Source organism: Podarcis tiliguerta (genome assembly GCF_965153285.1).
Source record: "Podarcis tiliguerta genome assembly, chromosome: 4".
Lineage (NCBI taxonomy): Eukaryota > Metazoa > Chordata > Lepidosauria > Squamata > Lacertidae > Podarcis > Podarcis tiliguerta.
Window position 1 is genome coordinate 62696033 of NC_139537.1, and position 13081 is coordinate 62709113.

At 38.9% G+C, this 13081-nt stretch overlaps 1 protein-coding gene across 2 annotated transcripts in view; it reads left to right on the forward strand.

Annotated features, from left to right (window-relative positions):
- The window catches only part of ADGRG2 (adhesion G protein-coupled receptor G2), a 43968-nt gene that overhangs the window by 25675 nt on the left and 5212 nt on the right, over positions 1 to 13081 (forward strand). Inside the window, exons 7-21 of one of the 2 annotated variants that reach the window (XM_083439380.1) lie at positions 475 to 545; positions 1562 to 1629; positions 2582 to 2621; positions 2725 to 2765; positions 3361 to 3458; positions 4845 to 4917; positions 5363 to 5826; positions 6218 to 6398; positions 7177 to 7333; positions 9297 to 9440; positions 9538 to 9660; positions 9989 to 10031; positions 10253 to 10356; positions 11106 to 11233; positions 12609 to 12877. In XM_083439380.1, coding sequence (XP_083295506.1) covers positions 475 to 545; positions 1562 to 1629; positions 2582 to 2621; positions 2725 to 2765; positions 3361 to 3458; positions 4845 to 4917; positions 5363 to 5826; positions 6218 to 6398; positions 7177 to 7333; positions 9297 to 9440; positions 9538 to 9660; positions 9989 to 10031; positions 10253 to 10356; positions 11106 to 11233; positions 12609 to 12877 — 2004 coding nt within the window. The remainder of the gene's footprint in view (positions 1 to 474; positions 546 to 1561; positions 1630 to 2581; positions 2622 to 2724; positions 2766 to 3360; positions 3459 to 4844; positions 4918 to 5362; positions 5827 to 6217; positions 6399 to 7176; positions 7334 to 9296; positions 9441 to 9537; positions 9661 to 9988; positions 10032 to 10252; positions 10357 to 11105; positions 11234 to 12608; positions 12878 to 13081) is intronic. The other variant, XM_083439379.1, reaches the window with a different exon arrangement.

The window sequence follows — 13081 nt, forward strand, 5'->3', positions numbered from 1 at the left end:
TATAAGTAAGCTGGAACTGAACTGAACTGAACAGAACTGAACAGAACAGAACAACTCAGCTGGCCTGCTTTTAGAGGCAGCCGGCTGTCAACACTGTAACAACAACACCCCAGGGTTTCCCGCCTAAATTAACTGATGTGGACCTGAGTGAAAACTATATACACAATACCCCTGGTGGCCAGGGTGAGAATTTCAATACATAACAGTACCCAATTCTGCTTCAGCAAGGTGGGGCATGGAGAAGGGCCACTCACTCAGCTCTTATATAGCAGGCAGATTCATATAGGATGGCTTGAGGTGTAGCCAAAGACTGGGTGGAATAGACATCCAAATTTTGCATCTGTGCAAAAGAACAGAGGGTCAAATGATTTTTGCACAAGGAAGCTTAAAAGTACAAGCAGAGGTAGTATGTGTTTTCACTTGTCAAAATTATTCTAAACCAAGCTATTAATGATGACAACATTTACTTTTCAGTCTTCTACATGGGCACTATGAAATTTCAGTCCAGTGGAAACAGCTCTAATGCTTTCTATAACTTAACACTCGTAAGTCTCTTCATTTTGATGAATTGCCATTCCGTGATCCAATTTTGGTTGCAATCTTGATATTATAATTATATCCTGTGATGGTATTAAGAAAATTATATGCTTGTATCAGGAAAGAGCCACCAGGAGGGTCCCCTAGAAAAAGCTTGTGTGATTGATGCGGTAACTTTTGATATTAAGTGGGCAGGTACAGGGTCGGATTTAGGTTTCATGAGGCCCTAAGCTACTGAAGGTAATGGGGCCCTTTGTCAACAACAAATTGACACTGTTTTTTGTATTGAATATATGCTATATAGTAATTTATGGACCTAATAGGTCCATACACAACACACAACACTGTTGCTTATGTAGGTTTTATTTTATTTGTTTTTTATCTTATATTTTGGAAATGTATATCCAGTTTCTTTCCTTTAATTTTTTAGGGGGCCCCCAAGAGAGTGGGGTTCTAAACTATAGCTTGTTTAGCTTATACATAAATCCGGCACTGGGCAGGTATGACGTAGGCAGTGAATGGGAAGGAACATTAACCTAGGCTGCAGGAAATTCTTGCTTGCTACCAATAAAGTTGATCATTAAGAGATGGACATAATGAAAAACCTTTTTATGATTGATATTAATTGACTTATTTGGCAGGGAGTCATCCAATCAGATAGAATCTTGGAACTTGCCAGGTCCAACACATTATTCATCGATGTGAATACTTAGGCCCCTTGCTTTGTCAGTGGAAGTAGCTTTAGAAGGTGAAAACCTGAGGAAATGTACCCGCTCCCCCAGCAGCTTTTGTCAGATACTCCCAGTGTGTTGTGGTAAAAGCTTCAGTGTCAACTTGTTTCGCTCTCTTCAAGATAATGAAAGTAGGGTTTCTGGGTAGGGATAGGGGTTTTTTAAGCAACATACCTCCTGGGTGAAGGGCCACGTCCCCTACATTGTTATTATATCTGTCCTGTGCTCTTTAATGAGACCCTAGCCATGTACACAAGGCTGTGCTTTGTTAATGTTTTCTTTTTCTTCTCTAGCAATATCCTGGGGACAGCACCAGTCAGTACCAATTGCAAGATACTTCACCAGTACTAAAAGTACCAAAGTAAGCATTCCATAGTTCTTTATTAGGTTTTTGTCCCTTACATCATACTGAATGTTTGGTCATTTTCATTTTGAGTATTCTCACATAGCAGTGGCTGCATTCGCCCATCATTCTAAACCATGGTTTAATGCAACATCAGAGTACTTAGTCTCCCAGGTTTGCATTTTTTACAGATCTATCTTCTCTTCCCACACTACTTGTAGGATGGCAGAAGCTCTTACACTTAGTTTCCCCTTAAGCTTGGTCTGTTATGTGTGAAACAGGGGACATGATACATCTCTATGAGCCATTTCGAAACAAGCCAACTTCAAACCATGGCTTGTTGAAACTAACCATAGTTAGTGAAACTATGGTACCAGGTTTGGAGGCAAATACAATTTGAGTTAAGGAAAGATGTGGGGAACCTTTGGCTCTCCAGATGTTGCTGAACTACAACTTCCATAATTTCTGACCATTGGCCATGCTTGCTGGCGCTGATGGGAGCTGTAGTTCAGCAACAAAGGCTTCCAAAGGCTTGCACAGCTGTTTGTTGTAGCAGCCCTGGCTATAAGTTCCGCAGGCAAATGGTGCCTCTGGGAGACACCTCTCTGTGGGGTGAGGGGGATCTCAGAGACCAGGGATGGCGGCAGCAGTTGCCTGGAGGCCCCCCAGGGAGAGGGGAGAGGAGAGGAAGCTGAAGGAACACTCCACAAAGGATATTGTTTGAAAAAGGGTGAGAGGCTAGCAACTCTGCAGGAAAGTGGTGACATAACTGGGCTCCTGAGCCCCACAGGGGTGCCATAGAAAGAATGTAGTTGGTCTAGGGAACCGTAGATTCAGAAAGGTTGAAAGCCTCTGTTGTAGGCATAGGATATGATGGGAGCTGCTGGAAACTAAAGTGGCTCAGGGATAATTTACTAGTAAAAATCAAATATAGCATTTCTGACTAAGCTGGTAAAAACTTTCCTTTTAGCATTTCAGATTTCAACCAAACCCTTCAGAGCATAAGTGAGGTAAGTACGCATTCAGTTATTCCTATAGATATCTATTTGTGGACGCTTGTGTAATTTTGAACTTGATGATCAAGTAATTTATTTTAAATTTGTTCTTTTATAGTCATCCATCATACAGTGTCATGAAGTAATCCAAATCCAAAGGTTTGTCATATTCCTAGTGATTCTTTTATTGGCCACACATATATTAAAAAGTGGAAAGACTGGCACTTCAATGCTTTACTAGACATTTTATAGTGCTATCCAACTCAGAAGTAAGTGCTATTGGCTTCAGCAAGACTTGCTCCCAGAAAAGTGCCTAAAGGGGTGCAACTTAAGGGTCTATACCCAGAATAACTTTTCTAAACAGCAAAGCCACTTCTGACGAAATGTTTGAGGAAGGGAGTGCCATCTCCGTCTTCTAACCTCTCAAGTGGAAAGCCTTGAATTATTATTTTTTAAACCCACCTTCAAATCCCCATAGATACTGAAAATATTGGAAAAATTAAACTCTTATTGATGTTTGTTGTTCCTACAAATAGGGTTTTGCTTTGTTTTCAAATTAGTTTAATTAGCTCCAATAAGTAATAACAGACGTTTGGTCCTCATTTGTCTAACAGGACAAGCCAAATAATGGTGCACACTTGTATAGTTTAGAATAACGTGATTTAACTAATTAAGCAGGAACACTGCTTTAAATAATTCATATGCTGGCATTCAATCTAGTAGCATTTACTAGATTTTTTTCTCCACATTGTAGCAGATCAGAGTGCAGTTTCACAATAAAGGTGAAGAAAAACATGGATATAAGCAGCATATTGTCAAAATTGGAAGGAAAAGCAGAACTTAGCCTAATAGGTAAGTAGCCAATAGTCTCTTGTTCTAGAGGTCTGAGATGACCAATGGCACAGGTCTCATCTAAATTCCAGAATTTAAGCCTTTTGCAAGGAGGGGGTTTAAAAAAGTATCTGAGAACTGTTAGTAAAACTGGGCTAAGGAGAAACAGTGTTTGACAACCCAAAAATCAAAAAGTCTACTTCTGGTTTGTATGTTAACCACTTTCTCACCTCAATCCTTTTATCTATGGATGATAATAGGATGAGATCATAAATGGATGAGAATGTGCAAGCTGTCTCTGTTTTATATCAGTACCAATATTCAGTGTGGAATGATATCTGATTTGAAGGGCCTTCAACACAAGAAGTGGTGCATTTGGGATGGGTGGGGTCTGTACTCCCTGGTCACTTATGGATTCAATGAAAGGAGCTCATGTTCCTACTAGGATGCACAGCTAAGTAAGGGAAATTGTTTGGGTCTGCATATAATGTAGATACCACAACAGAATTTCCAGTGGCTAGTAGATTATACCCAATGCAGGCCATTCATGACATCAGTTTGCAGTATTATTATTATTATTATTAAATTTACATCCCACCTATGTTGCTGGGTTTCCCCAACCACTCTGGGCAGCTTACAACATATACACAAACACAACAAAGCATGAAACATTAAAAAACAGTAGGCAATATTGAACACTCTCTTGACTCTTCTTTTGTACTCACACAACTTCTCTACTGATCATCGTTTAGGTATAGCCAGCAAGAAGTGTTTTGCATTTCCCCCAAGCCTCTTCACACAACTAAATAATTAATCTATTTTTTCATTTATTAATATGTATTAATCAATTTCCACTCAACCCTTCAAGCAAGTTCTCAGAACAGCTAATTTTTTAACTTCTTTGGAAAGTGGAATGACAGAGTGATTGTATTGCATTTTTTATGTTCAAAATACTCTTATGTTGGGGTTGGGCAAAAGGTTGATTTGATAGTAGACCATTGGATGATCGGTAGTTGACCTGTAAGGATTTCTGATCCCCAATTTTTTAAAAAGACCAACAGAGTCTCCTGCAAGTGAAAAATTAATTGAAAGTTTAGGGGAAAGCAAATATTTGTGCAGATGAGTGTAAACACAGTTCTGTTTCTGAAAACAAGTTCTTGAGCTGAACACAGAGGCATGTTATGTCTTTTGTTCTATGTGTGTTGCTGCCCCCAGTCACTATTTTGCCTCTGGTTGCTGTACCTTGGAGTTCTTTTAATAAACACGATAGGTATCATAAGCCTGAAATCTGCCCACCTGCTCTGTCTGACAAAAGTAGTTGAAGTTATAGAAGATTTAGTTGCTTTCATAATAATATCTAACTGGCAAATTAAAATGCTAATTGTTCTTAATTTTTTGTTATTCTAGAGTTGTGCTGTTGTTCAGCTTTTTGGCCTGACTCTTGTCCCTCAACTGTTGAAGAGCTAAAACAACTGCAATGGTAAATGTGCTATAAAACAAGGCTTAGTCCAGGTTCTGCCTGTATTTGCAACCATGTGCATGCTCCATGGAAGTGAAAGAGCATTGTTCTGTTGTTCACCTTTCTGTTTACTTTGCCTATGAACCACTGTGTCCGTGTTAGGAAGGACTGTCTGCTAAATGGCTGTGGAATAAGCTTGATATCACATTTAGCACCTTTTTTAGTGCAGAATACGAAAACCCTTAACAAACCTGAGTTATGATTGTGGCTGATAAAGAAATCCTCTGGACTCATGAAACACCTTAAGAATATTAGCAAAACCAAATCTGTTCTTATGTGTTTTTAAATCCATCCATATAATAATTACTGCGTTTCTTTGGAACCTTGCATATCTCTGTCCGAGTGCAAGTTGCTGTTAAACTGATATCAATACCTGTGCATAATTTTATCTGTGTTCTTCCTGTAGTGGTATTTATGGAGCACTTCCTTGCACAAGCCCTAGATCTCCTGACACATCCGTTTTACCTGTTACTCCTTCCACTATGCCTTCTGATGTTGTGACTCTGCATGGGTATCCTTCCACTGAATCAACCACTGCTTCACCTCCACCTTTGACTAAGCCAACCATTGTTTCACCTCCACCTTTGACTGAGTTTACAACAAATGACCTTGCTACAAATACGGTTCTTCCTCTCACTGAACAAAACAGCGTTGTGCTTCCTTCTACAACTCCTACCAGTGCAGTTCTTCCTCCTTTTGAAACAACTAATCCAGTCTTTACATCAGTGCATTCCACAATGGATGCAGTACCTCAGACTACTTCCAAACCAACAGTAGCAGTTTCCCAAGCCACCTCAACTGCCATGACCACTACTTTGGATATTCTTTCCACTACTGAAACAGAGGGAAGTCCGAGAACAGTCAGCAAAGGTAAGCCTTATTTTTAAACGCATAATGAAGTTCTGTTGTTACTAGACATGGGTTACTGTTATGTACTGAGTTGAGCAGGATCCAAACTGCAGCAGTCTGATTGGTCCTAGAACAATAGGATTCAGAATGCAGCAGTCTGATTGGTCCTAGAACAATGCAGCACTATGATTGGTTGGCAGGAACCATCCAATCATGCTCCAGATATAAGTGAATCCACAACCTGATTGGCTTACAGTAGAATTCCAGAATTAGCCAATCAGGTGCAGCCCATTGTGTAAATAATGTATATAAAGCAGATAATGCTGAAACCTGGAAAATGTTTGCAAATGTAAGCTTTAAAGAACTGGATGCACTTGTTCAGCCATTCTAATTCTTTTTCCATCTCTTGCAGAACCAGTGTCCCACAACAAGACCAACATTGCTAACAGTAGCAATTTCGAGAACATAGTTTCTGAACTGGAGCACAATTTGACTGCACAAACAATATCACCGGTGCTTGCAAAAGCAATGCTAAACACTGTTGATTTTCTTCTAAACATTTCCGCAAAACATATATCTCCATTGTCTAAAAGGTAAGTGTCCTGTACATTTTTCTTATTTTGATAAGGCTTGTCTGTTGTGTGTGATTCTAATATAATCAGCCGTGTGTGTGTGTGTATCTCACATACAAGGGGCTGTTGCCCCTGTTTGCTTCTCTCACCCACCACACCCACAGAAATCACCCCCTTCCCCTTAGAGTTTGCCCAGGCTACCCATCCTTCCCCTGCTTTTACATCTCGCTGCTGCTGATGGGGAGAGAAGGGTCACATACCAAGTGAGATCATTTGTCCATCTTGCTCAAAAGTGTCTACACTGATTGACACTGGCTCTTCAGGATGTGAGACTAGAGATACACTCCGCCCTACTTTGAGTTGCTAGAGATTGAACCTCAGACCTTCTGCATACAAAGCCAATGGTCTACCACTGAGTTACAGCCCTTCCATGCACAAACACATGTGGCCACTATGTGGCCATGGATGTCTCTTTAGATGCCTAAAATTCCCCAAAAGCTCAGTTATCTGATTATAGGATTCGAGAGGTTGATACTTACCTGGGCCTTCTGAGATGAGATGGATAGATAGATAGATAGATAGATAGATAGATAGATAGATAGATAGATAGATACTACTACTTTTTCACTCAAAAATTGAACTTGTCCATGACTTCTCAGTTTTAGTGATACCTTTTCAAAGCATTTCTATATTTTCAAGTTATTCAAGTGAAGTTACTTTTCATTAAATGCTTATAATATTTTTCAAACCTATTACATAAGGAACATCATCATGTCATCTCCTGTTTTTACTTTAATAGAATAATAAAAATAGTGGATGGAATTGGCTTAAAATTGAGCTTCCCGGCAGAATCCATTAATTTAAGCTTCCCTTCTCTGGCTCTGGCTGTGCAGAAAGTCAACAGCACCTCATTTAATGGAGTCTCTTTCGCTGTTGAAGATTCCCCACACCTTCAGGTAAGCTACCCCTCCCCTTTTTGCTTCGGTAAACCTGAAAGGGAAAGAGAACCTGGGCATATAGCTTGAGTTTGGGAGTTTTGTTAAGGGTTGTTAGAGTTGTTCGGAGACCCCTATTGCTCCGACAAACCTACAGTTCCCAGAGTGGTTATCAATCAATCTCTCTTCCCAGGGAATTCTGAAAACTGTAGCTCTGTGAAGAGAATAAGGATCTTCTAACAAGGACATGTTAAAAACAGCCACGACTGTGACACAATACTCCTTTAAATGTATAATGCAGTTGGAGCCATTGTTTGATGGAACTTACCGGTACATGCAGAAATTCAGATTGCAGCCAGGGCATTGAACGCCAGATGGGCAGGATATAAATAATAAATTGTTGTTGTTGTTATTATTATTATTATTATTATTATATTTTATTTATCGCTTACTTCTAAGAAGGCATGTATAGGATTGCAGTGTAGTCTTCAGCATTTAAATGAAAAAACAGGCTGTATTGGCCAGTAGATTTCAGGGTTCAATGGGCTGTATCCAGTGCTTTTTTTCTGGGGGGACGCATACCCCTAAACATTTTGAGATTCTAAATTTGGCCTCATTGAGGGGCATAATTTCAATATGAGTAGGAAAATGAGAGTGCCCCTAAACATTTTTTAGGGGGGGGGGGGGAAGCACTGGTTTTATCCAATAGTAGCTTTGTTTTAGTATAGAGTGCTTCTGCTTGCACAAGCTGGAGCAGCTAATTTTTACTGAACAACCCCCCCCCCCCGGCTTCCACCACCCTTAAGTCCTTCTGCCCCATACAAAAGCTGCTTCTAAGAGTTGGCAGACCCTTTAGAATGGATTTTGACATGGAGGACTGCAGGAGCTTATTTTTAAAATATGATTTTAAACAATGTGACATGAGTCCTGTAGTGATTTCATGCTCTTTATTGCAGCTTGTAAAACAGTGATTGAATTTCCCCCCAAACCTCAAGCTTTTATATACATTACTTACACAATGAGTCCCGTCAGATTGGCTGATTCTGCTTCCCTCCTGGAGCCTGATTGGTCTTCTCCTGCAGGCCAATCAGCGGTTGCATTCTACGATCCTACCAGCCTAATAGGCTGATTAACTTCCTCCTGGAGCCTGATTGGTCTTTTCCTGCAAGCCAATCAGTTGTTGCATTCTAGGATCCTACTTGCCTATTGTTATGGGATCCAAGCTTAGTACATAACACCATGATTACAAAGAGTTCCTGATCTGATGAAGGCTGACAGAATTGCTTCTTTTCTCTTGCAGTTGGCTCTGGTGTTTCTTTCTGCCATGTGTTTGCCTTGTCACAAGCATTCTAGAGGAGATCGTAGAATATATTTGATGCTTATGCCCTCTGTGAACACTAGAAATAAGATGAAATAATAATGAAACCTAAAAATCCTTCGTAATTGTTTTAAACTAGGAAAAACAAATATATAGGAAGCTGCCTTATATTGAGTGAGACAAATTTATATTGTCTACAGTGGCTGGCAGCAGCTTCCCAGAGATTCAGGCAAGGAGCATCTCCCAGCCTTACCAGGAGATGCTGAAACCTTTTGAATGCAAAGCCGCTGTTCTGCACTTTGTGCACAATTTTAGCTAGCCATTCTTAATAATGTAATTTTATGTTACCTATATGTGAGTCATTAGGAGCTGAAAGAAGAGGACTTGCAGCACACACAAATCCATCTGTTCACCAATTAGACTGAATGGGCTTGAAGAGGGAAATGCTTCCCCTGCCCCACAGCTGATGCTTCTCTTTGTTGGTTGAAGTTCATAATTAGGGGAGTCAGATTGGGGTAGATAGATCAATTTGATATAGTCAATGCCAGTAATGCTCTTCACTAAGCACAGCTCCAGACTAGGCTAAATCTAACACAAAGCACAGGGTCCAATTGCCTCTCTATTTTGTATGCATAATAATATATTTTCTCTCTCTCTCTTTTTAAGGTTGCTCTTGGATCTGAAGTGCCTACAAAAAGTGCTGGATCCATTACACTTCCATCATCAGTCATGACAAATTTGTCACCAGAAGCTCAGCATCAGGCTTCTAGAATTACCTTCAACTTTTTTGAGAAGACAACTCTTTTCCAGGTATGCCAAACATCTTCAGACTTTAGCTTTAGTGTATTGTGGCTATAAATACATTTTAATACAAATAATATGAGGGTGTTTTTTTCTCTCTCCCCAGGATCCCTCGCTGGACAATTTGTCCCTGATCAGTCATGTTATATCATCAAGCGTTGCTAACCTCACAATTAGCGACTTGAAGACAAATGTTACTGTCACACTACAAAATGCCAGCCCTACTCAGGTACAAATGCAATTTGACCCGTTAACAAGCTTCTATTGCTACAGAACACAGAAATGAAATGGTCTCGTCACAAAAAGGGTCTAATTTACATTAGGCAGACAAGAAAAAATAGCCACATGGGACAGCTAAGATATGATTTGATGGTGGTAAAGGAGCAAGAAAGGAAAAAATCTTGGGTGTGTGTGTGCACATTTATCTATAAATGAGAAATATTTGTAAACAGAAAGATGATTTTCTCTTTTCTTTTTTTTGTATTGTTCATTGTACATGGTTTAATTTCAAGGTGTCTTGGAGATAAATAATCTTTTGTCCCCCTCTCTCCAAACAGGGGAATTTTGTCAGATGTGCCTTCTGGGACTTCAGTAAAAATGGTATGCCTGTGTGGTTCTGTCTTTTCAATTTTATTAATTCAATCAGTTTATATACTACAACAACAACAACATAACTCTTACATCTGTCCAGTATATGGAAGACTACTACAAAACAAAACAATCCAACAGTAGCAACTACTAGTTTAACTTGCATTAACTTTGCAGTAGTTTAAAACTCTACCAGTTATATATTAACAATGGAACCTTTTAATTCCTGGCAGGTGGCAAAGGAGGCTGGGCCTATGATGGCTGTGTAGTTAAAGAGAGAAGAACAAATGCAACCGTCTGCAGCTGCAACCATCTCACAAGCTTTGGAGTGTTACTGGTAATTCCTGTAGTATATAACCAAAAGCTGCAAAGCGGTTCCTTATGCCACTAGGTCTTAAAAGTGGCTTGCCTTGTGGTATAGAAAGGTGGGGAAAATATACGGGAATATACCTGATTGCAAAGTCCTTTGGATTGTTGGTTAAAGTACCTGGATTGTGGTAATAAAATAAACTAATATGTGCTTAAAAACTAGTATGTGCTAAAGCACACGATCCTAGGTTCATGCATGGCAGAAAGAAAGACAGAGGTTCAGTTCAGGTGTACATATATCAGTTTATTAAGCTGAGACATGAACAAGCTTTGTCCCCATATACTCCACCCGTTTGCTGCTACTTACTTTCTTTTCCAAGTGTTCTATGGAAGACTTCTTTCCCAATTAGGATTTGACTGGAAATTATGGTTAATTTACTTAGGAAGTCTTCAGATTCTGGTACGCTGAGAAGATGAAGGTGTGGCCTAAGGACAGAGCATACGGGCGCATGGCTTGTGTAATCTCAGTTTGGTAAAACCAGATATTTATGCCTGAATTGAGCAAGAGAGATTAAGGTAGATTTAAGTTGGATTTTATAATCTCTTTGTAAAAATATGGATAGCACGTAGCATTTTTAAAAGAAAAGATTTATCTAGAGACGCCTTACCGTAGAAATCCAGGCACTGGTTGTTCCGGCAGTGAATAACCAGAACGTGGCTTGTAAATGAAATTTGTTCTCATGCTTCAAAAGAAAACATTTATTATTTCCTTTGCAGGATTTATCAAGAAACACCACTACTATATCTCCCACACAAAGGCTGATTCTAACATTCATCACGTACATAGGCTGTGGCCTTTCAGCCATTTTTCTTTCTGTTACCCTTGTTACATACATTGCATTTGAGTAAGTACCTGCTCAATTCTAATCATATCATAATGACGGTTATTATTTGCTGCATCTATTATTTATTTATTCAAGGTATTTATATATCAGTTTTCAGGTAGACCTCACAGAATACCTTTCATAAGTGATAAGTGCTGATTTAAAAAAAAAAAAAGTTACAGGAAAAGACAACTTGTTTGTTTGGAAGAAGCTGTTGCGGCTCCTTCTCATTCCCCTCAGGGCAAGATGGCGCTGCAGAAGCCCCTGTGTGGCAGGCAGACGAGGGAAGAGCCTCTTTAATGTGGCTTAAATATAGATGTAATCACACTGAAGGATATCATACTATATTGAAGGACATTGATATTTTGCTATAGCTGAGAGCAAATTTCAGAAAAGAAACAGCTAAAATTTAAAACAACCTTGGATTATAATAAAGTTTTGTTTATGTGAAGTCAGGGATAGAAATTGCCTTATACTGAATAAAACAATATACATATTTTTTAAAGCATCGTCTTGTCTTTGCAATTGACATTGATACAAAGAAATTCATTGAACAAATTTTGCAGCACGTGGCATGCCTTAGTGGACTGGTTAGACTCCAAAAATATTGCTCTCGAGAAGAATTGATATGACCTGGAAGTGTCATGCAAAAACATAACTAACCCTACAACCCACCTTTTGTGTTCTAACCTGTGTTGTTGTTGTTTCTTCCCACACCTGTTTGAAAAAAGAAGAGTGTATATTCAGTAATTTCACAATTTCACTGTAAGAACAGGGACATAAATGATTCAATTATTAGATGCCACTTTTCTTTGGAATAGTGATGTATCAGCCCAAAAGACAGTGTATCTGTTTTTCAAAACATTTTTGTTCTAATTTAGTTATAACAAAAATTATAAACTATTCCATTTGCGTTACTATCTATCTATCTGTTATAGATAATTAGCTTTATCCAGACTTGTTCTTTTGCAAATGAAAATAATCATTCTGTTTCCAGAAGAGGTAAGAGTCACATGAGGGTTTTGCTGAAAGAAGCAGAATTGGTGAATATTGCCTGCCCGCTTCCTCCAGGAAAAATTAGGGACCATGCTAATTTTAAAAAAATTATAATAAAAATAAAATCACATCTTAATAAATTACTGATCAAACATGTTTTTAAACTGCACTTTTTACACTTGTCTTTCACATGATTTTAGAATTTCAAGATACCTTGGAATGTATTAATTTCTGTTGCAGCTAAAAATTAGTAAAATTTCATCTGCACATATGGTCTTTGAACTGCAGTTGGAAAAGGTTATTTGTGTCTCAGATGGCATTAAGACCATTAAGACTGTCACTTTTCTTGAATATTGTGATTGATATTGATGCAGGCGATGTTCATTACTTGTTTTTATAGGAAAATCCGAAGAGATTATCCTTCTAAAATCCTCATTCAGTTGTGTGTTGCTTTGCTTCTTCTGAACCTGGTTTTTCTCCTGAACTCCTGGATTGCTTTGTATAAGAACGAAGGCCTGTGCATCTCAGTTGCTGTATTTCTTCATTATTTCCTTTTGGTTTCTTTCACTTGGATGGGCCTCGAAGCCTTTCACATGTATCTGGCCCTTGTCAAAGTGTTCAATACTTACGTTAGGAAATACATCCTAAAGTTCTGCATTGTTGGCTGGGGTAAGTATTTCTTTCTGGATTTATATTTGAAATGAGAATATATATGTCCTTCTAACTTGTTTAGAAGGATGGAATCCCATACTCACCTGAGAGTACAGCAATTGAACGCAGTGGGCTTTTACCTCTCAATAGCCATATATAGGATTGCACTGTTAGTTGCTAAAGGGAGATCTATACACAGAGCCAATGTGCTGCAGTAGACAG